Genomic DNA, 25,420 nt, shown 5'->3' on the forward strand with positions numbered 1-25,420 from the left:
TCACCTTCATCGCCCACGATGGTCACATTCCTCCAATCGCATCGGCACCCAGATGCTCTATATTCGACTTCGGGGCCATACCACAAGCTTAAGGACGAGATAAGTGCTGAGGCCGAATCGGTACCATTAACCTCTTTTGACAGCATTTCCCGAGCCTCCCCTGGAGAGCGCAAAGATTCCCATTTCACATCCACTTCGGCTTCTGACTCGAACAAGTTTGTGGTCACAACAGGATGGACATTTTCCCTCTGTATACTTCTTCTCAACGGAATCATATCAACCTGCTGGGGAATAGCACTTTTCATTTTCTCACTAGGTGTCGTTCCCATTTACTACAATCTTTCCCTACTTGGGAAGCAGCACCCAGATGTCACGAACATTGTCATCGCGTTGGTTGCAGCAATTTCTACGATGCATATATCCTACATTGTGCAGCAGATTCCAGCCCATTACTCGCATTGCCTGCTCGTTGATGGATTTACACTGGGTCATATACGGTGGATGCAAGGCGTGCAGCAAGTATCCATCTTTACGAGGTTCCCGGATCGAAAAAACGGAGGAAGGTTCACCAGATTCTTCACAAGGAAGCAAATCTTTTGGTTAGTAGCCTACTTCGGCATCGCTTTTCATACTTCTTCGTTAGTCGCCATTCTACAACCAGGTAAACAACTCCGCTTTGCCATGGCTATACCATCGCTGACGATTGGTAGAGATATTCTACAAAAATGTGATGTTCAATGATGCAATTCCTTGTGGGCTGAGCCTCAACAACCTAACTCTTGAAAGGGACCCATTTTTGTCCGACGATCAACAAGAAATAGTCGACTCGTTCTCTTTCAATATCGGCACAATGCTTATCAACTACGGTGGTATGCATCCAGCTAACAGCCGCTTGAGGCTCCTGCTAATCACGATTTTCCAGAACAACTCAATGGGAACACCACAACTACCATCGCGGGCCGGGTGTATCGGAAAGACAACTACGCATACGGAGCCATTGGTGGTCTCGAGAACGGCCTTCAACAAGTGCCAGGCGTCCTTTTCAACGCGTCGTGTTCCCAAGATAACCCAACTGAAGGCCTGAGGTTATGGCAATCAGTTTTTCCTAATAGGTCGCTCCCCACATTGGTGGCTCCATTAAACGATTCAAAGCAAATATTCGTGGACAGTCCCATTCCTACCCATTTGAGAAACGTCACCAGCAGCGTTCCACTGGACATAGACCTCTTGCAAAGCCAGGCAGCAATGTACGCACTCGTCGATCCATCAGGAAGCGGTGCACTTTACAGCGTCGGGCTTAATTCCGATCCTTCACAGGCCGGGATACTGTCCACCTTGATCTGCAGCTGGAAAACATCGCCGAAGCTTGTGCAAGTCCAGACTATAGAATACGTTGCGCGCACACTCGGCTCCAGCGATTATCCCAAATATCCTTCTTCTACGGGACGCGCGACATTGAAGACACTGCAGGGCATGGCAGAAGTTGCCCGCCTTGGAACATCGTTGCAAAAGTCTGCAACGTACGCAACCACACCGAATCTGATAATGCCGTTCGGTGTCTATTATAACATAAACAACAGCATTTCCGAACCATCTCAAATCCTCGAAACGATCTTAGCGGACGGCGGGAAGGCCAGCATGACGGTATACAATGTTCACTTCAGCACACACCCCCAGGAGCTCGATGAAAAATGTGGCAGCAAGAATCGAACTATAGCAGAGCACTGGAGATTCCACAATTCACGAAACCTTGGCTGGGTCGCAACAATATGGACAACCGCCATTGGGATTTATGCCATCGTGGCTGCTATATGGATGAAAGGCCGTAGAAGGATGCAAAAAGTAAGCATATTAGACGCACCTGGTGCGTTTTCTTTGGGAAGGGACTACGAAGTGGGGGACACCGATGTCCTACGCGTGCAAAATGGGAGGGTCGTAGTCCAGGAGTACAAATCCACGTAATCGCAATGTTGGACAATGCTGTATAGAGATTCGATTATTTTGAGTAAAATATGGTCAGATAATGCAATTACTATTTTTTATAATATTTCAGTTTGATTAGAAATACCGACCGTTAAAGGTCTTCGCCCAGGCAGATGTCTACCCCAATCAGCAAGTTGATACAACATTCTGTGTAGACAAACCGCCAATGAGTGCCTGTAATGCCGTTATCACGCCATCCAGTTTAAGCTCCAGATTTTCCACCTTGGCTTGAAGAGAATTGTTAATAGTATCCAGCTTTTCTTCAATTTTAGGGATATATTCCAACCGATTCGTCCTAGATTCCAGAGTGGAAGCAAGGACGTCCATCTTTTGTTCCAGAATCGATATTCTCGATTGGACTGAATCAGATGGGGCCGCCAGGGCATTTTTTTCTGGGCTCTCAGGCGTCTCGAGAGTTTTCCCCTTTTCTTCTGCCACGACGACGTCCGTGACGGTTGTTTCTGTTTGGAAGTTGCCGACTATGAATTCCTTTCTAAGGGATAGCAATGTATGCCACCATTGATGTTCGCCGTCTGGAGCCTCATACTTCTCTGTCGAGCAATCATGACAAACATAATAATCTGTGAGGTGCATACCTTCTGAGCATGTGTAGACAAATTTAGAAAACGATGAAATCAAAACGTACTCTGACATGTGCTTCCCACGCATCTAAAGAATTCCGCCTCCAAAGAAATGATCTCGGAGCATCGACCACAGGTAAATTGGAGAGCGTGCGATGCAGTGTCAGGCTTTACAACCCGAGTTGGTTCATCCTTTCTCTCCACTGTATTGTCAGGTATCTGTGATGCAGGTACCTCTTTTCGTAAACTTTCTACACTCTCGTTCGCCACAATGTCGTTGCTGTTTGTTTGAGAGACGCATTCCGTCTCATGCAACGCTCCCGATAGTCCGGTTGACCCACTTGCATCCATCAAATTGTCAGGTATAGGCCCTACACATTCTGCGGAGGGCGATGATCGAGGTGTTGCTTGTTCTGTGACCTGTTGTATTTCAGTGTTCACATCCTGGTCGTTCGTCGATTCCTCAGGCTTGTCGTCATCCTTGTCAGCATGTCCATCCTTTGCCTGTCGTTCAACAACATCATCCTCCTTGTTCTCCTTTGCTTCAGTGCCAACTTGCGAGTCATCAACTTTTGCATTCGACCGTTGCTGCGCTGCGAACTGCTGTTGAAGTTGCTCAAAGACATCTTCGACTTCCAGCTTAAGCCTCTGGAATTGCTCTGGGAGGTATGCAAGACTGAGCTTAACGACAGGGTGATAAAACGTATGTTCGCCAACAGTGTGCTCGGATTCGGGAAGTTCATGGCAATCTTTGCAGAAATCCAGATCTTCAAATGAAAAGGGTAAGATTTGTTGTGGATTTGCAAGAATAATAGTAGATGTATTTACTCACCAGGACATGTTAGGCATTTGAAGCTTGTGGAATTCTTGGGTTCTACATCGCAATGGTCACATATCCATCTGATCAACAATACATAATCAAAAACTGCCAATGAGAAAAAATGCAAAATCTCAAGTCAAATACTCACTCCAGCACAGGAAATTCCGAATAAGCGCTCCTATCAATCGACTTCTGGAACAACGTATTATCCAATGGGTCCCAAGTGCGTGGCACCAGGGCAGGAATATCAGATTCATTGAGAGTCTTTGAAAATTCCTCCCATGTTTTGTAGTGCAAGAAGGGCAGGTCGCCTGGTGTGCCCCAGGATATAGGAAAGTCGTCCAGGATAGTTTGGCGTCGAGTAGGGATTCTGCGAGTTCTTGGCGAGAGTAGGCGACGAACATAACGTCGTCGCTTTCTTCCAGGTCAATCTTGTGCTTTACGTAGGACCAGATTCCACCATGATACGATGATACATCTAGGGAAATCAACAAATGCATCACCGTAAGGAAGGAATATACACACAATCAGCTGCTTTTTTGGGGTCTTCATATCTTGCTGAATAGAAGATATATGAGCAACTGATGAATTTAGTTCATGGAAACAAAGCAAGGCGCACCTCCTAACTCAGCCATCCGCTTGACACTAATTTCTCTCATAATACGAAAAGCAGCGGCCATCCGAATCCATTCCTTGATATCAACTGTAACCGTCCGACAAGCACACGCAACTTCTAGATACCGCTCCATCATAAGGGTACACAGCTGCAATATATACTGTACTGCACCACGCCAAGTTAACTCAACACCAGAAGCAAGCCATGGTCACGCGTACCTTTTCTGGGGGACTTTCACCATACAAAAGATGAAGTGTAGATTCATCCTCGACAGTCCACTTCAAGGATTTCAAATGTTCCCGGAACAAAGCATCTTGAGCCAGTACCTTCTCTTTGACCAGTTGACGTAGCTCAGGGGTAATGTTTGGAATGTTGTGCCCAACCGGTTCGCGCGTAAACGCATGGGCAATTGTGATCAAGTTGATAACCATGAAAGAATAGAGATATCCTCGATTACTCGGGAGGACTTAGAAAGCAGAAAAGACAGTAAGAAACTGGTTAGAGATCAGGCTAGAAGAATGGGCTAACCTGTGGCCAGTAATTGGGTCAACATCAGCCATATCCTATTGATGCGTCGTCGGTAAATCCGTGCTTCATAAGCCCAACCTAGAAACAAAGATGTATCGGCGAGAGATAATAAAACCTGATGCTCGAGCTCACCTGCAGCAGAGTATGCACACCATTGCGGAAGATTCCAACCCTTCGGAATCTGCTGAGTAAACGCATTTGCTTCGCTAATCCTAATGAATCCCGAGCCGTCGTTATCGATTGCCTGCGTGATATGATGTCCGTGCAATGCAATATACTCCAAAGTCCATGAGTCAGGATCATGTATGGACCCCAGGCGCGACAGAAAGCTAAACTTGGGCACAGAGACCGACAGCGCCAACATGTGCTGGAATTCAGTCACATCGTATAGTTGAGGACAATCAAAGACATCAATTTTCGTATCTCAGGAACGCGAATTTTCTGGCAAAAACTAACGACGGATTCGAACTCGGACGGTCAAATAGCGTCTAAAAACACACTTTTCGTAAAATTCCCACGAGGTTTTGACCACCGCCAAATTTTTTGGCCAAAAAATTTCAAAATATAGTCATGTTACTTGGTGCCGGGCAGCTCGGCGACTCCAAATTTTACCACGAATTACTCTGCTGCAAAATCGGCCAGCCTACCTCTGCTTTCTCACTGCCCACACCGCTGTACTCGCCGTCAAATCAAGATAACCACCCGTGAAGCGCCAGGAGCAATTGATGAAACAACGAATATTATTGGTGGAACATGCTTTGGAAGTTCTTCAAGATGTTTTTTTTTTGCTCAGATTCTGTATCCTAGCTGCTTCTTGAATGTCTTTTTTTCAACTTCACAATAGCAGTATTGCACAGTCATCCCCAGCACTATAGACATAGTTTATGAATATGAGTAGCCATAGCTAAAAAGTATAATAGCTTGCCAGTTCTACAGGGTTCAATTTGCAATGGAATTTTCACTCAAAATGCATTCATGGCCTTGAGAGAAAAGAAGATTGAGGAAGTTATTGTTTTTGGCCGGAAATGTTCCTCATTTGCTTGGGTGGTCTGCCGTTAGGTGGCATCTTGCCGAATTTATTTAAGCGGAACGGCTCGATAACTTTTTTTGATATTTCAGGCGCGAACCCAGAATATCAAAAGCTATCTAAAAATGAATTTTTCGAGAATTTAGCGAATTTTTTTGACCACCGCCAAATTTTTTGGGAAATTTTTTCCAAAAAAGTTGAATCTGAGAAATCTGCTCGTGCAAATCGTTTAATTAGACGTAGTATTACCTATTAAAACAGTTTCTAGGCACCCTACATGTGTGTCATAGTCTACATAATTCGTGCAAAAAAATTGATGTCTTTGATTGTCCTCAACTGTACCCCGACTTTTTGGAATCAGTGGCCGAGTCAGTATTGTCCTTTTTATTGAAGGCGGGGATGTGCCTGTTGGTCGAGAATCGGTCGAGGTAAAATTCGAATAGGGCGCTTATGAAGAATTTGTTTTCGACGCAGAAAATCCAGTCCTGTACTTGGTTAGTATGAACGATACTGTGATGAGCCATAATGGACTTGCCGTCTCCTTCCACAATTGGCGCAAGTCCTTGAATATAATCAATTAAACCTAATACAATATGAAAAAAGCAATTGCTCACCTCGTTAACTACCCGATCACAGGGTCCAGAAAGTGACTGAATCACCAAAATTGCCGAATCTGCTATTGCTTTCTCCATTTGCTGGGTATGAAAACTAAGCTTCAACTCGAACATATCCATGTTCTTGTCACATAGATCATCCACCGAAAGCTGCAGCTCCTTCTTAATATTCGACAGCTGCATCTCCGTACCAAACGACATCGACATACTCGCGCTCGAGTCCTCATAAGCTGGGGCAGGGAGGGGCATAGATGGGTCATTCGTGTCCGAGATCAAAGATTGCAGGGTGCTTGTATTCTGTATCCATGTACTAGGACTTCCCAGGTTGCGTGTTTTAACGTCTAAATTCTTTTCCCAGTCGCTTTTGGGCGTGAAGAACCGCGAGAGCACGGTGTCCATTTTCGCTACAAGATCCTCAACATTGGATGCGACTTGGATAGAGAGGGTTTGCTGTAGTTCGAGCCGGAACCTGTTGAATGTGCGGATGTGTCCCAGCATCCTAGATTTTCAGTCTTGCGATTTCCAAAACTTCACTGATGGCATGGTCAGTAAACCAAGAAACAATCTTGAGGTAGACATCTAACCAAATCGCGACTCTTTGTAGTATGTATCTATGCTGTTTCCGCACGCCTTGATTTCTTTCTGAACTGCTAATAAGATGTCGTTCAGAGTAGCCTCGGATCTCAGCATTTCGGTGTTCGACCGATTACGACGCTTGTTCGAAAGACCATCGACACTGCATGAAGATCAGTCCATCGACACTGCATGAAGATCAGTATACGAAATTTGCGCATATATTGATCAACTTACTCCAGCAACACGCGCATTACATCTGTCTGAGCAAGAAAAACAGCTGTAACACGCGCGTCGTTCTCTCTCCGGTCCTGCTCAAAAGCAACTGCAGCTTTGAAGCTTGTCATTACCACTGAAGAAAAAACAACCCGTCAGCTCCTTCAGACATTATTTAAGCGCATATGTGCGCGCTATTCGCTCACATTTCGCGCTAGGGTTGATATCTGGAACTCCTACGGCCTCCAGCAAAGCCAGAAGGTTGTTGGCGTGTTTTAGGTAGTCGTGCCCGTCTGGTGGAGGTGCGTCCTTCATTTTGACGTGTGCCTTTTCCCATTGCTTGAACTCGCGATCGAGAAAATCGTCGACGGTGACCTGTCTCTCTTTACCCATTGTTAAATATGTAGAAGAAAAAAAAAAGAGGGAGCTCAACCAGAAATTTACAAACGGTTCTATAACATGTCGCGATATGCCTCCCTCCGACGATTGGCAATCCTAGTTGAGATATCAATTCAATATCATTTCGGCAATGATGTTGCAAATGATGCCCAGATTATAAGTTCGGTTCAAAAGCGTGCAACAATTCCACCGACTGGAGCCATAGGCGCTTGTATGCCTTTTCAGAACAAATTCGCCTTCGCAACCGCGTCGAGTCGTTACAATTCAAGGGCACAAGATCGAACGAACGAAAAATTCAATTGAAAGGTGGTCAAGAAGGAAGCCCCACCTTCGCAAAAAAAAAGTGTGGGAACCTTCGGCCCGGTATGCCGGAACCTTACGAAAAATTAATTGGCGCTAATTCGACCAACTTCCAACTGTAACAAACCTCCACCGGCTAAAGCAGGAGACAAAAGAACACGATGTTCAAACGTGTCGAGAAGCGCAGACGAAAGAAGGAGGAAGAAGAAGCACTTGGACTCGACGAGGAGATGAAAGAGGTGCTTGGTATTCACGACACCGATTCTGAAGAATCTGCGTCCGAGTCTGATTCTGACGACAATCAAGACTCTGGCGACGAAGAGGATAGTGACGAGGGCTCTGGAATTGATGAGGGTGAAGAGGAAGAGGCTGGCAACGAGGAAGACGAGGACGGTGTTTCGGAGGGTGAAGGCGACGATGAGGAGGAGGTTGAAGAGGAAGAAGAAGATCCCAATGTCACAGTCAGCCAGGCACTCCTCGACCCTGTCTACGTTGTCTCCGTTCTCCCCGAAGTAAAAGCCTGTATCGTTTGCCCCGGAAAGCTCCTTAAAGGCGCTAAAATGGTGCAACTGCACCGAGTCTCTAATGCATGTACGCTTTTGCTCGAGCATCGCTTTTCATTGAACCAACTGACCTATGCTTTAGGCACATGAAAGGCGCCTGAAACAATTCACTGCTCTCGCTGCATCTGCTGACCCCAACGAAAGCGCATGGGAGGTTCTTAAAACGCACGCAGAAGAGAAACCCAAGCTCTCATTAGCACCGTCGACTGCCGGAGGTACATCTAAACGCGCTGAGAAAAAGGTACGCCTCTCAGTGTATCACCTATCGATCCATAATTTAATACCGTTCACGATATTTAGAAAGCTCAACAAGCGCGGCGCAAATTGAAGCGTGAAAAATTCAAAGCCAGACAGGCCAAAAAGGCCGCTCTTGCTGCTTCCGCATCTGCGTCGACATCTAAACCAACTGCAGAGCCTTCTCAAGCCGATCCTACGAAAACGAGACCTGAAGGCAAGAAGGTGAAGAAGACCGAGAAAGACGTGTCTTCCACCTCTGAACCAACGACAACGAAAACGACGGCATCATCGCCACCCTCCAAAAAGCGGAAGCTCGAAAGCACAAAATCCCCCGCCCACAAATCCGCACCCTCTGCTGTTACTTCTAAATCAGACGAATCACCTGCGGACCTTCCCAAACCAAAACGTCTTAAACACCGGATCCCCAACTACAATGCTACAATCGCGAATGCTGACGCGACAGCTCCCATTAATACCAAGGCTACCGAACCCGATACCAAAAAATCCGACAAGACGACAACCCAAGAAACCGTGAAGAACATCGTCAAATCTGCGTCAGAAAGAGCCAAAAGTGCACGTTCGCGAGCGATGAGTCTGTCTGGGAAGGGGAATAAAGGTGGTGGTGGTGCTAAGAAGGGAAGATCATGATTGGCGCTTTTATCGAGGTCCTCTTGTTGTTTTGTTGGCTAGTCCTAACTAGTATTGGCGTATTGGCTGTTTTCGTCAAAGCTGCTACACATTCATCACTGATCACCTAAAATTGGAAGTTCGAAACGAAAAAAGAACGTCTAGTGTCCATCGCATAATCCAAGCGAGTGAAAGTTTAAATAACGAAATCCGAGAAAAAAGATAGAATAAAAATAAAAGCACAAATCCGAAAAGAGGGAAAGGGAGGAATTAAAAAGACAGCAAGGTAGTCATCGAACGAAAGATCGGAGGGACGCATCAATGTGGAACGATTCTTAGAAGACTTTTCAAGCCAAGCTCTGAAGCACTCTATCCGTCATCTGAATAACCTAAACCGACAAACTATTAACCACCACAAAACTGGACTGACAGTGTAGCACCTACCTGATTGATATCCGGCCTCTCCGCAGGATTTACTTTGAGCATGCTATCAATCAGATCCCTGAGCCCCTGCGAATACGCAGACTGCGGGTGTTTATACTGTGCATTGAGGACAGCCATTGCTATCGAGCCACCCTGCTCAGTCGTCTGGGTATTTTCGAATGGTGAATGAGAGTATGCGAGTGCATAAAGCGTGCATCCAAGTGACTAACAATGATGAGGATGAGACAAGTAGGCAGTTGGACGCTTAGGACATACCCAAATATCAACTTTCTCATCGATAGTCTGTCCTGTTTTGACGTCGAACAGTTCAGGCGCGCGGTACGCCATTGTGCTCTGTTCCGCTGCGATATCCTTCATTCATGGGTTTTCAGCAGAGTACAAGCAGTGGTTCCAGCGACCACATACCTGCTGCAACAGCGCCTGTGACCGGTTCTCAATATGCACCCGCGCCATCATCGTGCTTCCAAAATCCATAAGAATAGGCGTCTTGCCGTCGTCCGCAATCATCACATTCCTGCGCTCAGAATGTCAGACCTTTCCCACAACACAATATGCAAATATACGAACCCTGGCTTCAAATCTCGATGCGCATACGGCACAATTTCCAGTGCGTTCCCCTGCTGCTGCGCATTTTCCACCTCCTCATCACCGTCAAACACTACATCCGGCTCCTCATCTTGAAGCCTCCGCGACACAAGCGGCATGCTCGCAGATGCACCACCGTCGTACGAGTACCCACCCTCTGCGTCGCCTTCTGCCTGCGGAAAGCGCGCGTCGTCATCTTCGTCGTCGGCATCGTTTTCATTTGCTCGAGCTTTGCCAGTGGATGTAGACTTCAAGTTTTTGGCGGCGGCAGCGGAGCGTGGGGTGGTGGGTCGGTACTCATGCATAGCGCGTACGGCGAGACAGGTCCCGCGGAACAGGCGGACCATGTCTTGTTCAGGGAAGTGTCGTCCATGTACGACGTTAGCGTTGATAGCGTCTTGCAGGTTTCCGCGCTGACGATTGATACGTGAATATGGATTTAACATTAATCCTTGATGAAGCTACCTTGTAAAGAGGCAGGAAGAGGTAGACGATTTGACCCTCGCCCTCGGGGTCTTGGACAACAGCTGAGTCCTGTAATCCAGTTGTAAGGTGGTGTTATGATAATGAAGAATAAACGGCGCGCACCATGATTCGGATGATGTTAGGATGTCTGCATCGACAACAACGTGTCAGTATAGTTCAGAGACTTAAACCAACAATACGCACTTGAATCTCCGGTATGCCTCCACTTCTCTCATCGCCTCTTTCACGCCCTGCGCACCTGTTGGACATCGAATCTTCTTTAGAGCGAATTGTCTCTGCAACAAACGTCGGCATCATATTCAGCATTTCCACATTCACACAGAACATTGAACGGATCAGAACTCACCCCACTATCCTCATCCTGTGCGAGATACACGAACGAGAACCCGCCTTCCCCAAGCACCTTGATAATTTGAACTATAGTATCACTTCCGGTGAATATATCGTTCACAGTAACCCGACGTGGAAAGCAGCGGCGGCACCCGTGACTTACACGTCCGTCCGTTGATCTTGACTTTGGGCGTTTGCTGGCACAGGCACGACGACAGCGCCCACAGTGCATCCTTGGCTTGGTCTCTGAAGTTTTCTAGTGCGCGAGATAGCTGTGGTGGTAGTGCCATTTTTTTTGTTGGGGGGGGGGCAATTGGAAGGGTTTCAAGAGCGTGGTCAACTGTGGTAACTGTGCCTTCAAGTTGGCAGCGGTGATGAGCGTGGGAATATTCATGTTTAATTTGGATCCCGATATCTTCTAAACCAAATAATGTTGTTTCCGAATCATTTCTTCCACCGTCCTTTTCATTTCTTTCCCATTCATCTCATTCATAAGTTGACGCGACTGTAGATTGTCGAGCCATCTTAACTCCTCCAGATACCCGCACATCGACTAAGGACCTCCCAGCATATCTCCCTTAACTTTTCCTTTTCCTTTCCCTTTCGCTGCTGTTTGGTTCGGAAAGGGTGCCCTGGTTTAATGCACCGTCTTGCTCGAGGATCGCGCCTTGTAATGTTCTATATGTCACATAATCCGCCCATACACAGAACTTTCTATTTGAAATTTCCTGCAGCCTTTCACCGTTGCTGAACCATGCGGCGCTGTTATTCTCAATCTCCCCTTTGATGCGGAAGCACTAAATCTAGACACAACGCCATCATATCACACCAATCAGGAAACCAATCCCGCCTCTGCGAACTTTGTGACTCGAACTGTTTGTCGAACGCTGCTTGTACCTTCCAAAACGACTACAACGATTCAAATGGACTGAGTTGCCATGAAACGTTAAATGAATTCATATAAAGGGACCACTGTGGGACTCCATATGATCTTAACTGTCTATTCACGTCGATTCCAGCGCACACTACCACTGCGAAGTACGACATCAACTACGTAGCATGACTGATAAAGAACGTCTATGCATCGCACTTTTTAACGATTCGTGGGGATACCTTGAAAATATCTGGGACGCTTCGCCAGAGCTAATTTTCCCTCGGGATGACAGAATGTTTCAATTCACAGTAAAGGTTTACGATAATTCCACAGGAAATATGATTGGTACGTCCACTCAACTTCATCCACACCTCAATTTCTTGGCTCACATGGATTCATAGTTTGCTATTGCTCTCTCGTGTGGAACGGCGAAGCAGATCAACGCTACGCCAAAATTTTGATTTGCATTCCCAAGGAGATGTCCGAAAAGGTCACAGTGAGTATCTACTCCACTGAATGTCTTCCTGGTCTCATTAAGACGGTATATAGGTCAATAACCAGCTCATAGCCACAGATATGCCTACAGCGCTTACTGATGGAGATGTTATACATTACGTCGATGGTGGAATCAGTACGTATTTCTCATCCATTTGCAGGAATGAGGTATCAACGTATCGGTTTATCCCCAAGTCAAGGCCTTCATATTCCGTTTTACGGCTAACCGCGCCAGTCTGCCGCTATTGGAAGATATTTACGAACCAGTGAAAAATTCTCCGATTGAAAAAGGGAGACACGGAACCGTCACACGCATGAAGCAAAAGGGCCCTCCTGGACATATCATGGCGGTAAAAACCATAGACCTTTCTAAACTAACGCATGACTCGTATGAACTTTCCGTCATGGAATTACTAGCGAATGGTGACCATAAAAATGTTTGCAACTACGAATGCTTTTTTTATAATGTCCCAATGTTCACTATTGGTATGTGGTGCATATTCCATATCTAAATTTATTCATATTTAAATTTTATACAGACATCGTGATGCCATGCATGTACGGAGATTTATACATGTTGTTGACTGAAAGGATTATCTGTGAGTTAATTGATAACCGTCTATGATGTGCTAGGTGTTCATGCCTTACTGAAAAGCGGAGAGAGAGGCCAAGGATATCTTATACCAGATATGCGACGCCATGAAGGTGCATATCATTTATTCATTTTTCTCCTCGATACATTTTGATACGTTTGATACGATATGATTCAGTACATTCACTCGATGGACGTGATTCACTACGATATCAAGCCAAAGGTACATTCTCGTCGCCACAATCTTCTCTTGAATATGACCTCGAGGTCTGAACATACCTAGAATATCCTAGTTTCGACGGATACATCCCCAGTCATCAAAGTAGCCGATTTTGGAAATGCAGTCATAACCCAAAAAGATATACAACCTGCTTTCAAAGTACGTGATTCCTCCTTGGTTATACGAATACAATTGTAATCAAACTTACCCGGAACAGGATCAATGTGGAACGAAGCCGTACATGGCACCAGAAATTGTATGCGTGCAAAGCACAGCAACCTTGTTGATAGCTGGGGAGTTGGAATTATAGCATTTCAATTGTGAGATATTGAGATAATAGTCGCCTTTATTTGTTCATTCAAGGTGACCTTACCCAGGCTCACGAACAACCTTTTACCGGAATTCTTCGACAATTGGTACCTGAAGCCTGGCTCTGTCATTAAACTGGAGGCCAATAATCGGAGTGCATTAGGTATGGCTCTCCATTCGGCAATACATGGAAGTATTTTGACCTACATGACCACACTATTAAGCTATAGACTTTACGAAGAAGCTGCTCCGCCCCGACTGGAAATCTAAAAGACTCTCCCTCACGAATGCATTTGAGCACGATTGGTTGTCTAACGAGATTTGCTTCCCGTGGGAGGGCTCAGCGAACGAATCTGACACAGAGTCTTTGGACGAAGGAGAATCACCTTGTCAGAAAACTTCTCATAGCTCGGATTGCGACATCTACGAAGACTCGGAGTCTACCCCACCAGATAATTCAAATACCAACTCAAATGCCGCGAATGACGATCTATTTCAAGATAACTGGATTTATTCTGTTCCTATGTTCGCACCCGACAGATTTTACTTCGGGGAGAACGTTGGTCTTGGTAACCTGGATGCTCTCCCTAATTTTGAATTTGATACCTCATACTCCCAAGCGTGGCAGGACTGGCACGGCTTTGGCAACGGGCAATAATGACGTTTTTTAGTTCAGAAGGTCCGAGTGGCTTCAATAGTTTACCCCACTCTACAGTGTTATCCAAGTGCGCGCGCTGAAGCCTGCACCAAACCATAGCTATGAATATTTGTTCAGTTCCACGTACAAGTATCTGTATTAGTTAATAGTAGTAGTAGCAATTAAAGTAGGTTGAAGGGCCAGCCGGTCTTAAATTACCAGATAATACATTGTTTTTCGTGCACAAGATGGGTTAACCATCGACGTCAGCCTCAGCAAAATTTAGATTGGGATAGGCACAAATTTTGTAGCTGCCGCTGGTTTATGCTGGATTATTCCAGATTATTCCGTCGATTTTAAGTAGCACCATTTGGGGCCTTGGGCCGATCGTTCATGGATCCTAACACGGAAGGTGGGCCCTGAAGCTGAAGGCCTGATTCGTACGCGTCCTCCAGGTTTGACGAACACTCAATCCTCTTCTGCGGCCTGCCTTGGAATCCCCAATTTGTTGAAAAATAAAAAGAGAGCACGCCGCCCCTTGTTTCTATCCAAAAAAGTCACTTTCGAAGAGTCGATGTGTCCTGATTTGTCACTGGTGACGCCAGCGCAAGCTGGCCTTTTGCAAAGCCATACAAGCGTTACAATTCTTCTGGCCATATACCGACTTTGCAACTGTCACTAGATCATATTCGGGTAGCGAATTTTGCTTGGCCCTTTCTTCGATTCGATCTTCCTTTCTCTGTTACTGACTCAGGAGTCAGAACTTTAATCGCCCCATGGATATGTCCCTCCATCATGATCCTATTCCTGAATGGCCCCATCATTGATATGTCTTTCCACCCTATTCCATTGAATTGTCGCCATTCATTCTCCACCTCTCTTTCAGTATTTGCTACAATATTGAATATCGAGACCTTTGACCTGACTTCCTATGAAACTTTGAACGAAGTTACCCATCTCCAGAACCAACCAGGCTTCGAATTCCAAAATCGGCGTTTGTGCCAAACGGAAAGTTCCGGTGACTGAACATATTTGGACATCCTTGTTCTCGATGCAGCATGCTACAAACTTCTAACATTTTCTCATCGGGAGAAATGAAACAACCATATTCCAGGCAGGTAGAACAAAAATACTTAACTAGGAAATTGGTATCCTTGACTGCCTTGCAGAATCTATTCGTTTCGCCCTCAATCACAAAACGATCCATGCATCATTTGATTCTTATGCCATTGTCTACTCTTCCGTCGTTTGCTTTTGGTCGATGAAGGTGCTGTTGGGTATAGGTGGATGTGAATTATGCAACGGGCATTGAATGTGCCTACCTACTATACAGATCTTCCGATCCCAATACAGAGCGACTAGATCCAAATCGACTTTAACGCCAAGCTCTCGCAGTGGCTTCCCGAGTCACACAACTCTTTTGATTAAATGGGTAATTTTGTTTATTTCAACTATTCGAGTAAACTCATTGTGTTTCTAGCTCTATAGCATCTATAAGTATGTCACTGGCCCGTCTGGTGTTAGTTCCATCTCAATACCAGTTCCCTGAAACTCATAGCTTGTAGCAATCCAGTATACATCGACATCATGGAACTAGAACTACTGCGGAAAATGTCTGATACAGGCCGGCTAAACATAGCTCGTATGCGCTCGGCATGGGGCTACCTCAACAATCTTACACAACCTGGACCAGCTGTCCCTCTGTTCGAAAATCAACAACGGATTGGAATCCTTGTGAAGCTTGCTGATTGCCCCCCTCATAGTACGTTATATCTACTCTCTAGTGTGTTGACTATTTTCTTATGATGAAATTAGCATGCCACTGTATCTTTTCTTGGAATGGCGAAATAAAATCAGACGCCAGACGGAGTTTCATTCGCATTCCGAAGGAATTATGGGGGAAAGTTATGGTGAGCACCTAATAGACTGAATGATTCTTGTCAAATTTAGTTTAGCATATAGATAAATAACTTGCTCATATGCCCAGACGAAGATGTAACTCTTATAGACGGAGATGTTATACACTTCATCCACAACGGAATCAGTACGTGCATCATCATACTCGAATATTATGAGGTAAACTAATTCAATGACATCTAAAGTTCACGCATTCCGCTTGCACCTGGACGGAGCCATCAATTTTCCGCCCTTAGCATTATTGGAAGATGCTTACGATCCAATAGTTGATGCTCAAAGCCAGCAAGGAGCCTTCGGAAACGTGCGATTTATGAAGCCAAAAGGCCTCTGTGGACCAGTTACAGCGGTTAAAACAATCAAATATCCTGACGAAAGCTACATTTCGCATGAAGTATCCGTGATGGAAATGCTGAAGACCTTACATCATGACAATATATGCTCCTTCGACTCGGTATTCTATGAACCTCAAATATATTCCATTCGTAAGCGGTTGCTCCTTTTTGACTTATAGTTTAAATATTCACTTTATTAAACGCAGACATCGTAATGCCAAAGATGGATGGAGATCTTGCCACACTTCTGAACCAAACAATCATCTGTGAGTCAATCCGTATACTATTAAAGACTATCATTTGTGTTCTTCATTTATTTATTTTCGAATAGCTGAGAGAGAGGCCAGAAATATTGTATATCAAATATGCGATGCTATGAAGGTGTGTTCCAATTGCTCATGTCTTTGACGGAATTCTTCTTGATACCATACATCTCAGTCAGTTCACGCTATGGGCATTATTCACTATGATCTCAAGCCACAGGTACATTCCAGCACTATTTATCTCCCTAAACTTAGTGCTAAGAATTCATAGAATATTCTGGTATCCTTTGTGAACGAAGCGATACTAGTCAAAGTAGCCGACTTTGGGATTGCCGTTATAACCAATGAAGATATCCAAGGCCCTCTACATGTACGTGTCATCTACATTTAAATGCCATACTTAGGGTAACCTGAGTCACGAAAATTACAGAACGCATGTGGTACAATAGGATACATGGCCCCAGAGATAGTAAACGTGGAGCAACATAACAACTTAGTGGACAGCTGGGGAGTTGGGGTTATGACCTTTCAGCTGTGAGTGCAAAAAGGTGCTAAAACATGTATAATGGTTGAAGTGCAGGTTTCAGCCTCACAAACAATTTTTTTCCGGGGTTCTATAATAACTGGGACCTCAAATTTGACTCTGTCGTAGAATTGACGAGGAGTACAAGAACTCGGTTAGGTATGGCTATCTATATCTGTACCAAGAGATACTTCGTTGATTGTTTCTCTTTGGCTCAGCTATAGAATTCACTACAAATCTCCTCCAAGTCGACTGGAAAGTAAAGCGTTTTTCGCTTACCCAAGCGTTTGAGCACGCCTGGCTACATAACGCAGATCCTGAGGATATGTTTCTACCACCAGGTAAGACATTCAAGCTGTCTCGGTGTCAACTAATGAGCAAGTCTAACACTGGGGTTTGTCGATCTACCATTAGTACCCTCTCAACATCCAGTTAGACCTCAACAGCAACAATTCATTCCACGAGACAGCGCAAACATCAATAATGCTTTGGTGCTTCGGAATGGCTCTACTGCATTGATCCACGACAGCGCTTACCCAAAGAAATCTTTTGGTCGTTGCGCTGGGCCTTCAGGAGACTCCAAATCCAAACTCGACATAAATAATCTCCAAGCTTGTCTGTCTAATTGTCTACCGTTATCATCGTTGCATAGACCTGCCACCTCTGCATTGAAATCAGGCAACGACGACTGGTCTCCGCCTGTGGATGAGGACACACCTAACGCCATGAGATTCAAGTTCCTTCCTCCAGAAAGTCCGACTCGCTTTAGAGAGGCTAACCTTGGCAGGAAGGGTGTCCAACGACGTACGAGGGGTGTGCGCGAGAAGTCCAAGCCGTATCCTGCTTGTGTGGAGAGATATAAAGCATCAGAAGCCGGTCAGCCCAATCATGTTTATAAATATGACTTATAGCCAATTTGGGGATTTGTGTAATTTTACTGATCATTTCTATCGATATGTATGAATAGTAATGAAGGGTCAGGTGCCCACTGCTCGCTAGAGTATATTTTCAAGTAATCAATAATTATTAGTGTAAAGGGGACTCGGATGATAAAGACTTGGAAGAAAGACGGACAGATCGTTGCAGACGGCATTAATTCTGAGTCAGAAGTCAAGACCAGAAGCAAGGTTAACTTGGGCGCTAATTCGGACCGGATCCCCGATGTCGCCGAACCAGCGCTGGTACTTAGCCACTGAAACATTTTGTTCGCTTGATATCACTTCAGCAATCAGCCTCAGAGCTCATAGACCGGGAATAGTCATTGGATAATAGTTTTTTTTATATTTTCAACCCCATAAACACAGAACGGGATGCCAGTCTCCACTGAAAAATAAACACACGTTTTACTCAAACAATCAATCGAGTTCATCGAAGGCATATTCGCGACTAAGAGAGAAGAAAAATAAATTAAATGAGCGGTATACTTTTACTTGAGACATGAAAGAACTTACGCGAACACCTCCTCGGCAAAGTCTTCAAAGCTTCGGCGGTGGTGCTTGTGACCTTTGCTGGCCTTCGTGCACGCAGGCTGAGCTGCAGTGGTGGTGGTCTCGACGGTCACAGTGTGGGTGACAGTGGGAGCTGCAGCCTTTGCAAGGTCGTGAGGAGCGCCAGTAATCTTGGCCTCGTCGTGGTGGTGGCGGTGACCATCTCCGTGGTGATTGTGGCGGTGAAGGGCATTGAAGTGGTGCTGCTCGTATCGGTCCTCAAAATCGTGGTGGCCATGGCGGTAACCGTGGCGCTCCTCGGAATCGAGGTGACTGTGGTGGTGGTGGCTGTAGCCATGCTGAGGAGTAGGAGTAGGAGTTGATGTGCTCGATGAGGTAGAGGTCGAAGAAGTCGAGGTCGTAGTGGTAGCAGCGGCCTTGGCACCGTTGTGGTGTTTGTCGTGTTTAGCCTTCTTCGCAGCCTTCTTCGCCTCTTTCCTAGCCTTAGCGGCAGCCTTCTTTGCCTCTTTCTTCGCTTTCGCGGCTTTCTTCTTTTCAGCCTTCTCGGCCTTCTTCTTGTTCCTCAACTCCTTCTTGGTGCAGGCGGTTGGGGAAGGGGTATGAGTGACAGTCTTGGTTACAGTGGTCGTAACAGTGCTAGTTGTGGTAGCAGGGGAAGCCACGGATCGAAGGTACTGGAAGACTTCCTCGACCTCACGAGCATCCAAATCTTCAAAGTCACGAGCCTCAAGAGCTTCGAGGAGTTCACGGGCTTCGAACTCGTCGATGTAGTCGCGCTCCTCAAATTCTTCGTAAAATTCACGAGCTTCAACTCCGGAAGACTCAAAGTCACGTTCTACAAGATCATTGACGCTGGAACTCGATAAGTCAAGGTAAAGTGGAAGGAATAAACGCAACGCTCACTCATAAGAGGGCATGGCCATAGTGGTGGCGGCATTGAGGGCAATGACAGCGAAGGCAACAGCAGAAGCAGCGTGAACCATTTTGGCTTTAACGAAGTTATAGAAGAGTGAAGGTTGGTAAAGGTGTGTGAAGTTTCGTGACACGAGAGGTTTTTTTGTTGAAGCGACTAAGTGACCTGCACAAAGTTCGACGGTGGGTAGATGAGCACAGCTGGGGAATTGAGGAAGTGCCCACCGTCATATTTATACCACTTCGGAGCGCCTGGAATTTGTTGAAACACAGGGGATAGTCTGGGATAGTCGTAGATTTTGCGCCTGTAGTCATTGGTTACATGATGGTCAGCGTTGATGGAATCAGCCCAATGCAACACAGAGTGAAGACTCCCACACTGTTGTTCCACTTTCTCACAAACGTTCAAGAAGGCCATGTACTAGCGCCCAATATGGTTACGTTTAAGTACTCAGATGCTCCTTTTAATTTGTGGAAACTGGAAGTACAGTCAGGATGTACAGTGCAATCATCCACAGAAAAAGGTCCATGTATTAATTGTTTTCTAGTGTCGCGCAGAAGTGATTTGTCGAATAAGTGTTGATATGTTTAGATAACAATCTAACCGCAAATGATGGATGACGAGAGCATTGTATAGAGACCGGTAGAGCTTCGCAATTTTCGCCAGATCGGTTACTTATGCCAACTCCATGCAATACTTAAAGAGATGATAGAATCAGACCAAAAAGGATTCTACATAGTTATCTTCCGTTACTATCATTTCTTATTCATTTCCCGACCGTAAACACTGAACTATACATCCAGGCTCGATTTAAATACGAGAAAATAGCATCGCCCAATAGACTCCAGATAGATCAAAATGTATGATTTGGGATACCCAGCGGGATGCGTTATTCATCTCTGCAGCTCAGCCAACACTAATGGAGAATTGCTGAAGTCGACCTGATGCTGGTTAAAAGCTAAAGCAAAGTACGTCAGTCCTTTCCTCCTCGCTCAAGAAACAAATGAACACAGACTATCGGGGATCAAAGTAATATTATCTCGAATAAGCTGCAAGACTTTGGGAGATTCTGGCGAGAAACGGGGCCATGCAGCTGATTTGTTGACGTTAGACGGTAATTAAATATAGCGGTATACAGAGAATGTCCAACTCACGACCAGGGTTGAGGTCATTGACGAAGTTAATATAGAAATCTCTGAACGTGGTAGAGAATTCACTCTCAAGGGCAGAGACGGGCGGATCGGCACCAAATATCATTTGAAGCTCTGTCTGGTGAGCAACTAGAAAAAGCAATTCGATGAAGCCAGACGGTGGGCTCGAAGCAAGAAAAGACGCACCACCAAGCTCGGGGTTATTTCCTTGAATAAATTCGCCGAACAGGTACGCAAACATGGGCTGTAAATTAGCAGCACGCTGGAAGAAGAACCTTCTCGGGGCAACAAACATCGTATCGGTATACCAAGCAGCTGCTCTATCGAACAGGGAGTCACCCGTGGCGAATGGCGCCCCGTTGGCTGGATCGTTGGCTGGGTACATTGAAACAAACGCGTCTACGACGTTGTTGGTGAGGGTAGCGTTGTCGATGACTAGATTGAAAATAAAATTCTTGAAGGCATCATCTTCCGCTTGACCGGATAATCCAAGTCCAAAAAGCGTGGTACTGAACATTGTTCCATCATTGACCTGTGCAAATTGCTCAGCACTGAAACATTAATTTATGCATTGGTGAATGCATACATTAGTGCCGCCGATGAAAGGAAGATGCAAGAAATCCCCTGAATTGATCCTCTTGGATGCTGGCTCAAAGGCAATATTTCCGGCAGGTCCGGTACTAGGCTCCCATAACTGATGGTTTAGAGTGGCAGAAACCATGGCATTACTGATATTCAGAAGGGTCTGTCCAACACAACGACAAAATTAATTTCTTGGAATGAAGCAAGCAATTGTTACTCACATCGAAAGGGACAGCTTGCAAACAAGCTATTGCTCCAGTCCCCGCTGCGCATCCAGTAGCCTCAAGGAGTCGAGCAAATGGTTTCCCAGGTTTGTCGAATGTGCTAGGAGGCGGAGAATTTTTGCTTTATATAAAAGTTAGTAAGAAAATAATAATTGATGCTATTGAACTCCTACAATGGGCCTGTGCACGAGTCTGCAATACCAGCTCGGAACAATGTTCGGTTGGCGGGGAATAGGAAATGCGCCTCGACGCTTCCAGCACCTGAGGACTAACCCATATAAAAGGATCTGGTTTCACTAGACGTCCAACAGAAGATGATGAAAATCTACAGACCTGTCCCCAAATAGTGACCTATAAGATCATTGGAGTTCCATGATCATGGCATGCGTCAGTAAAAATACTCAATGTGTATGTGGGCGCATAAACCTTTTCAGGATCTCCTCCGAAGGCCGCAATGTTATCCTGTACGAACTCAAGTGCAATGCGCTGATCCAAAAGGCCAGCATTTAGGTCTTCTGGTGGCATGTCTGCGCTAGCTAACTGAGTGGGTGTGAGATTTTGCTTCAGTAATGGGAATAACAAAATAGGCGCACGAATCCAAAGGTGTTAAGACGATAGTTACTTCAAAAAAAGTCAATGCGCTAATATTTAAGGGAAGCGAAGAGGTACGCACCTCGACACAAATACAATTGGCTTTCCAATGGCAATACTTCTTTGTATGAAATCTGTTTTGAAGAAAATGTTCAGCTCTTCGAAAGGCAAAGTAGATACATGAAAGCCTACCAGAAGGGTCATACTGTGGGTTAGATGCCGCGCTGGTTTAATTTGTTAATGCTATCTCTCTTGGTCATTTGAGTTGGTGCTTACTTGATTGTGTATGCTCCTCCCTAAGTTACACGACGTAAGTAAGAATAAAATGTTTATGTTTAGATATTACTTACATGTAGCCAAACCATAACAGGAAGCTTCGCATCGCTTGAAATATTCGCAGGCCTAAAGACCTATGCATACCCAAAAGCAAATCAACCAATCTATACAATCCCAGTTCAAAAGACAAATGGTCCACCTACATTGAGACGAAGACAGTCCTCGCCGATGGCCGCACCGAGGGTCAACCCAGGAGGATTAGCCGGCTGCGGACACGCATCTCCAAACGCAGACGCATCGAAGATCTCCGTAGAAGGCTCCGTAATGGGCACTGGCGCCTTGAAGCGCAGATTGCCTACAGGTGGCTGGGCGAACGGGATCCCGAGGAACTTGTCTGGCCCATTGACCTGCGTCACGCCGCGGAACACGCCTGTTCTCAAGGCGACATCGACGGTTCCAGGTGGTGCGGTGGTCTGTGCGGCCGCAGGGGTCGATAGAGCCCAGCATACACAAGACAGAGCAGCGAGAAGCTTGGAGAGCGGAGTTGGCGTACTCATCGAAGTGTTGTCAAGGTTGTGAAGGTTGCTGTGATACCACTACGCAGCACCACAATATCGATTGGATAACGTTATCGCCCCTTTTATATTGCAAAATGCTAGATTAATTAAGCCCTGTGAGCATTGTAGACAGTCGTGAGTTTGTACAAAGGTTCCCAACTTCGAGGCCAAGCCATGATTTCCAGTTACGAAAAGTCTGCGAAAAGATCATGCTTGATGAATTTTGATGGTGGGCGGGCAGTATTTCGAATCCAAATCAGCCAGAAATTGCTTCTCGAGAGAATGATGGTAGCTTTTATAGATATGTTCTTTTCTTACCATTGGTCGTTCCAGTTGGTAATCTGATGAGGGTACTGTATTATCACCTTCTTTCCAACCTATAATTGCCGTGTGCAAACCTTGAATGTCTTGAGACTGTGATATAGAAAATGAAGGAAAAATTTCTGGTCATGTGGGATGCAAAAAGGTCATTCTGCGAAAATACGATATTTACATCTTTTGAAGAGCGTTTTTAATAACCTGTCGTGCGTTTCTTGGGATAAAATGAGGGTTGCGATTTCTCAGGACTATGGTGTTGCCGTATGACTGGACCCGTGAGTTCGTTGATGCCCACCAGGTGCCTAGTTGTGTGGGATTGGAGTATAATTTTAAACAATGAACATAAGGGCCGAGTGCTGAGAGAAAGCCAATTACAGACGCGTCGACGCGTTGTTGACGTTTGTTGATTGCGGATCATTGCACTGTCGTGATCGCCCATCACGCACATCGCGGACAGCGAACGCAGATAAGACGTTCAAAATCTTCCCATTTACACCCAGCTCGGTGGTTCATACCATCATTCCAAGAAAAAATGCCCGGCGCCAATTATATGGGTGGAAAACGGTGAGCAATGAGCAGCATCTCACGTTTGTCCCTGACCAAGATAACAATAGCAACGCGATGAAAGCACGGGCGAAAGATACAATTGGCAGACAAGAAAAGGGTCACTTCGGTCGTCAGAGGCTGAATATACTTTCGCAAGGACTATCAGCTTCAAAGCCGTCCGAAAAGGCCCAACAAGCGAAGGACATCATGCACCCAAACAGCAAAGGGCTTTCGGACATTGATCTTGCCCATGCGAGAAAGAAAATTCCCATTGACAGCGACGCCGATACCACAAAGTGGTTCATACCAAAACCCATTCATATATCTCCTAGCACACCGCGCTCCAGGAGGTATATGAGGGATCGCGACGCGCATACATCTAGCTCCAGGTCCAACGGTGGAAGGTCAAAGATCCTTGATGCACTGGATACTTCACAACGTCAGTTTTGTACACTGAATATATGCGCAAGAAAAAGCTTACAGAGCGTTTTGTGGTGGGTAGCGATATTTTTGAGGAGGGTCATGGATGATATTTTAGCCATGGACGATCTCGCGGGGTTGTCAGGAATAGGTCCATCATCCATACGGGCAGAGACATGGAACCAAGATTCAGATCATTCGGGACTAATAGAGGTACTTTATGCTTTCCATGGGACAAAAGATCATATTAATTTGAGGAGAAGATGGCCGATAGTGATCCAAGGTCCAAGATAGATATCGAAGAGGTGCCCAGCAGCAGAATGCGCACCCCAGCAAGGTCAAAAGCGTCGTACATACCTTCTTCGATAACACGACGCTTGATGGATGATAGCAGACCATCTTTTGAATCCAGACTGCTTGGAAGTAGTAAGAATCATCATCGAAGGAACTCCAGTGCATTGATGCCCAGTATGCCTGTTGGAAAAAACTCGTCGAGCGATTTTTTCGACAGCCAATGTTCGGATTTTTTCCATGAGGAGGACAAGGCTTCAAATGCATTGGCAATTAGGCGCCAGTCGTCCTTTGCAACATCTGAAGACGCAGATTTCATCCACCCAGAGCGTGCATCATCATATTCTCCGAGATGCTATTCAATGTCCTCCCATGAAGTCGAATGCGAGAAGCAATCTCAAAGCAGCATTGAGACATCCGACGACCCCTTTGAGGACATTCATAATGGATTGCCCTCGTTTATTAGGTTGGGTCCACTCAGAAACCGACGCGGAAACACAGAAATATGTGTATATGGAAGCCTTTTTGAACAGAGCGATCCATGGAGCACAATCGGTCTAATCCTTGGACTCGAAGGGATTCAAGAAGACAAGCTTCTAGTGGACGAAATTCTCGAGGATGATTGGGGTTGTGAGTCCTTGTTCGGAGGTGCCTGCCAGGACGATATGAGCGATGAGAATATACTGGATATTCCTTGGGAGGACCTTTTACCAAATACCAAGCCGACGTCGCCAATGCCTGCTCTGCCCTCTCGACACAGTCCGATTTGCGACAAGGAGACTACAGTCCAACTAGAATGCAATACTCCACCGTTAGGCCCCCTCTGTGACAGAATGCATGCTAACGAAAATGCTGCTATCGAAGAGCTAGTAGAAAATATCAAGAACGGCGACAAGATAGTACTGCCCGAACTGCGAGAAGTGGATGGACGATTCCTTGGGCCGTCGTTGTTTGACGATTTCGACGAGTCAGAGTGATCAGCGGCAGCCGAGGATTGTTGAGTTGCCGGGGA

The 25,420-nt window shown here is 45.7% G+C and overlaps 10 protein-coding genes across 10 annotated transcripts; 5 read left to right on the top strand and 5 right to left on the bottom strand.

The window, feature by feature from the left end:
• Positions 1-18: 18 nt before the first annotated feature.
• On the top strand, positions 19-1,962 carry JR316_0006277 (uncharacterized protein; the record flags this gene model as incomplete). Its single annotated transcript, XM_047892026.1, has 3 exons — positions 19-661; positions 711-869; positions 923-1,962. 3 exons carry the CDS (start codon positions 19-21, stop codon positions 1,960-1,962), a joined length of 1,842 nt encoding a protein of 613 aa, XP_047749375.1.
• A 147-nt stretch (positions 1,963-2,109) lies between these two features.
• On the bottom strand, positions 2,110-4,892 carry JR316_0006278 (uncharacterized protein; the record flags this gene model as incomplete). The annotated part of the gene is made up of 10 exons (XM_047892027.1): positions 2,110-2,534; positions 2,630-3,331; positions 3,397-3,464; positions 3,533-3,754; positions 3,787-3,862; positions 3,910-3,942; positions 4,004-4,148; positions 4,219-4,466; positions 4,529-4,606; positions 4,661-4,892. The coding sequence occupies 10 exons, from the start codon at positions 4,890-4,892 to the stop codon at positions 2,110-2,112; spliced, it is 2,229 nt and encodes a 742-aa protein (XP_047749376.1).
• Positions 4,893-5,887: 995 nt separating this feature from the next.
• Positions 5,888-7,351, bottom strand: JR316_0006279 (uncharacterized protein; the record flags this gene model as incomplete). The annotated part of the gene is made up of 4 exons (XM_047892028.1): positions 5,888-6,638; positions 6,798-6,905; positions 6,980-7,094; positions 7,165-7,351. The coding sequence occupies 4 exons, from the start codon at positions 7,349-7,351 to the stop codon at positions 5,888-5,890; spliced, it is 1,161 nt and encodes a 386-aa protein (XP_047749377.1).
• A 467-nt stretch (positions 7,352-7,818) lies between these two features.
• On the top strand, positions 7,819-9,105 carry JR316_0006280 (uncharacterized protein; the record flags this gene model as incomplete). The annotated part of the gene is made up of 3 exons (XM_047892029.1): positions 7,819-8,235; positions 8,303-8,461; positions 8,521-9,105. The coding sequence occupies 3 exons, from the start codon at positions 7,819-7,821 to the stop codon at positions 9,103-9,105; spliced, it is 1,161 nt and encodes a 386-aa protein (XP_047749378.1).
• A 326-nt stretch (positions 9,106-9,431) lies between these two features.
• JR316_0006281 (Serine/threonine-protein kinase ppk13) lies at positions 9,432-11,219 on the bottom strand (the record flags this gene model as incomplete). Its single annotated transcript, XM_047892030.1, has 10 exons — positions 9,432-9,473; positions 9,529-9,732; positions 9,784-9,879; positions 9,934-10,042; positions 10,096-10,526; positions 10,579-10,647; positions 10,702-10,726; positions 10,783-10,874; positions 10,946-11,016; positions 11,093-11,219. The coding sequence occupies 10 exons, from the start codon at positions 11,217-11,219 to the stop codon at positions 9,432-9,434; spliced, it is 1,266 nt and encodes a 421-aa protein (XP_047749379.1).
• A 769-nt stretch (positions 11,220-11,988) lies between these two features.
• On the top strand, positions 11,989-14,077 carry JR316_0006282 (putative serine/threonine-protein kinase fhkD; the record flags this gene model as incomplete). Its single annotated transcript, XM_047892031.1, has 11 exons — positions 11,989-12,148; positions 12,205-12,299; positions 12,353-12,434; positions 12,494-12,784; positions 12,838-12,897; positions 12,954-13,003; positions 13,069-13,113; positions 13,174-13,269; positions 13,328-13,366; positions 13,474-13,582; positions 13,650-14,077. The coding sequence occupies 11 exons, from the start codon at positions 11,989-11,991 to the stop codon at positions 14,075-14,077; spliced, it is 1,455 nt and encodes a 484-aa protein (XP_047749380.1).
• A 1,566-nt stretch (positions 14,078-15,643) lies between these two features.
• Positions 15,644-18,002, top strand: JR316_0006283 (Calcium/calmodulin-dependent protein kinase type 1; the record flags this gene model as incomplete). Its single annotated transcript, XM_047892032.1, has 12 exons — positions 15,644-15,818; positions 15,872-15,966; positions 16,019-16,100; positions 16,159-16,455; positions 16,512-16,571; positions 16,637-16,686; positions 16,744-16,788; positions 16,840-16,938; positions 16,999-17,102; positions 17,156-17,250; positions 17,310-17,432; positions 17,506-18,002. 12 exons carry the CDS (start codon positions 15,644-15,646, stop codon positions 18,000-18,002), a joined length of 1,722 nt encoding a protein of 573 aa, XP_047749381.1.
• Positions 18,003-18,446: 444 nt separating this feature from the next.
• JR316_0006284 (uncharacterized protein) lies at positions 18,447-19,522 on the bottom strand (the record flags this gene model as incomplete). The annotated part of the gene is made up of 3 exons (XM_047892033.1): positions 18,447-18,477; positions 18,543-19,391; positions 19,443-19,522. The coding sequence occupies 3 exons, from the start codon at positions 19,520-19,522 to the stop codon at positions 18,447-18,449; spliced, it is 960 nt and encodes a 319-aa protein (XP_047749382.1).
• Positions 19,523-20,345: 823 nt separating this feature from the next.
• JR316_0006285 (putative secreted lipase) lies at positions 20,346-22,833 on the bottom strand (the record flags this gene model as incomplete). The annotated part of the gene is made up of 15 exons (XM_047892034.1): positions 20,346-20,410; positions 20,468-20,545; positions 20,607-20,732; positions 20,790-21,135; positions 21,190-21,348; positions 21,407-21,530; positions 21,583-21,677; positions 21,743-21,760; positions 21,836-21,949; positions 22,003-22,030; positions 22,083-22,134; positions 22,193-22,224; positions 22,277-22,296; positions 22,351-22,410; positions 22,480-22,833. 15 exons carry the CDS (start codon positions 22,831-22,833, stop codon positions 20,346-20,348), a joined length of 1,671 nt encoding a protein of 556 aa, XP_047749383.1.
• Positions 22,834-23,683: 850 nt separating this feature from the next.
• JR316_0006286 (uncharacterized protein) lies at positions 23,684-25,385 on the top strand (the record flags this gene model as incomplete). The annotated part of the gene is made up of 4 exons (XM_047892035.1): positions 23,684-23,715; positions 23,766-24,136; positions 24,200-24,330; positions 24,381-25,385. The coding sequence occupies 4 exons, from the start codon at positions 23,684-23,686 to the stop codon at positions 25,383-25,385; spliced, it is 1,539 nt and encodes a 512-aa protein (XP_047749384.1).
• Positions 25,386-25,420: the final 35 nt, after the last annotated feature.

The sequence above is a fragment of the Psilocybe cubensis genome, chromosome 5 (genome assembly GCF_017499595.1).
Source record: "Psilocybe cubensis strain MGC-MH-2018 chromosome 5, whole genome shotgun sequence".
NCBI classification, from domain to species: Eukaryota; Fungi; Basidiomycota; class Agaricomycetes; order Agaricales; family Agrocybaceae; genus Psilocybe; species Psilocybe cubensis.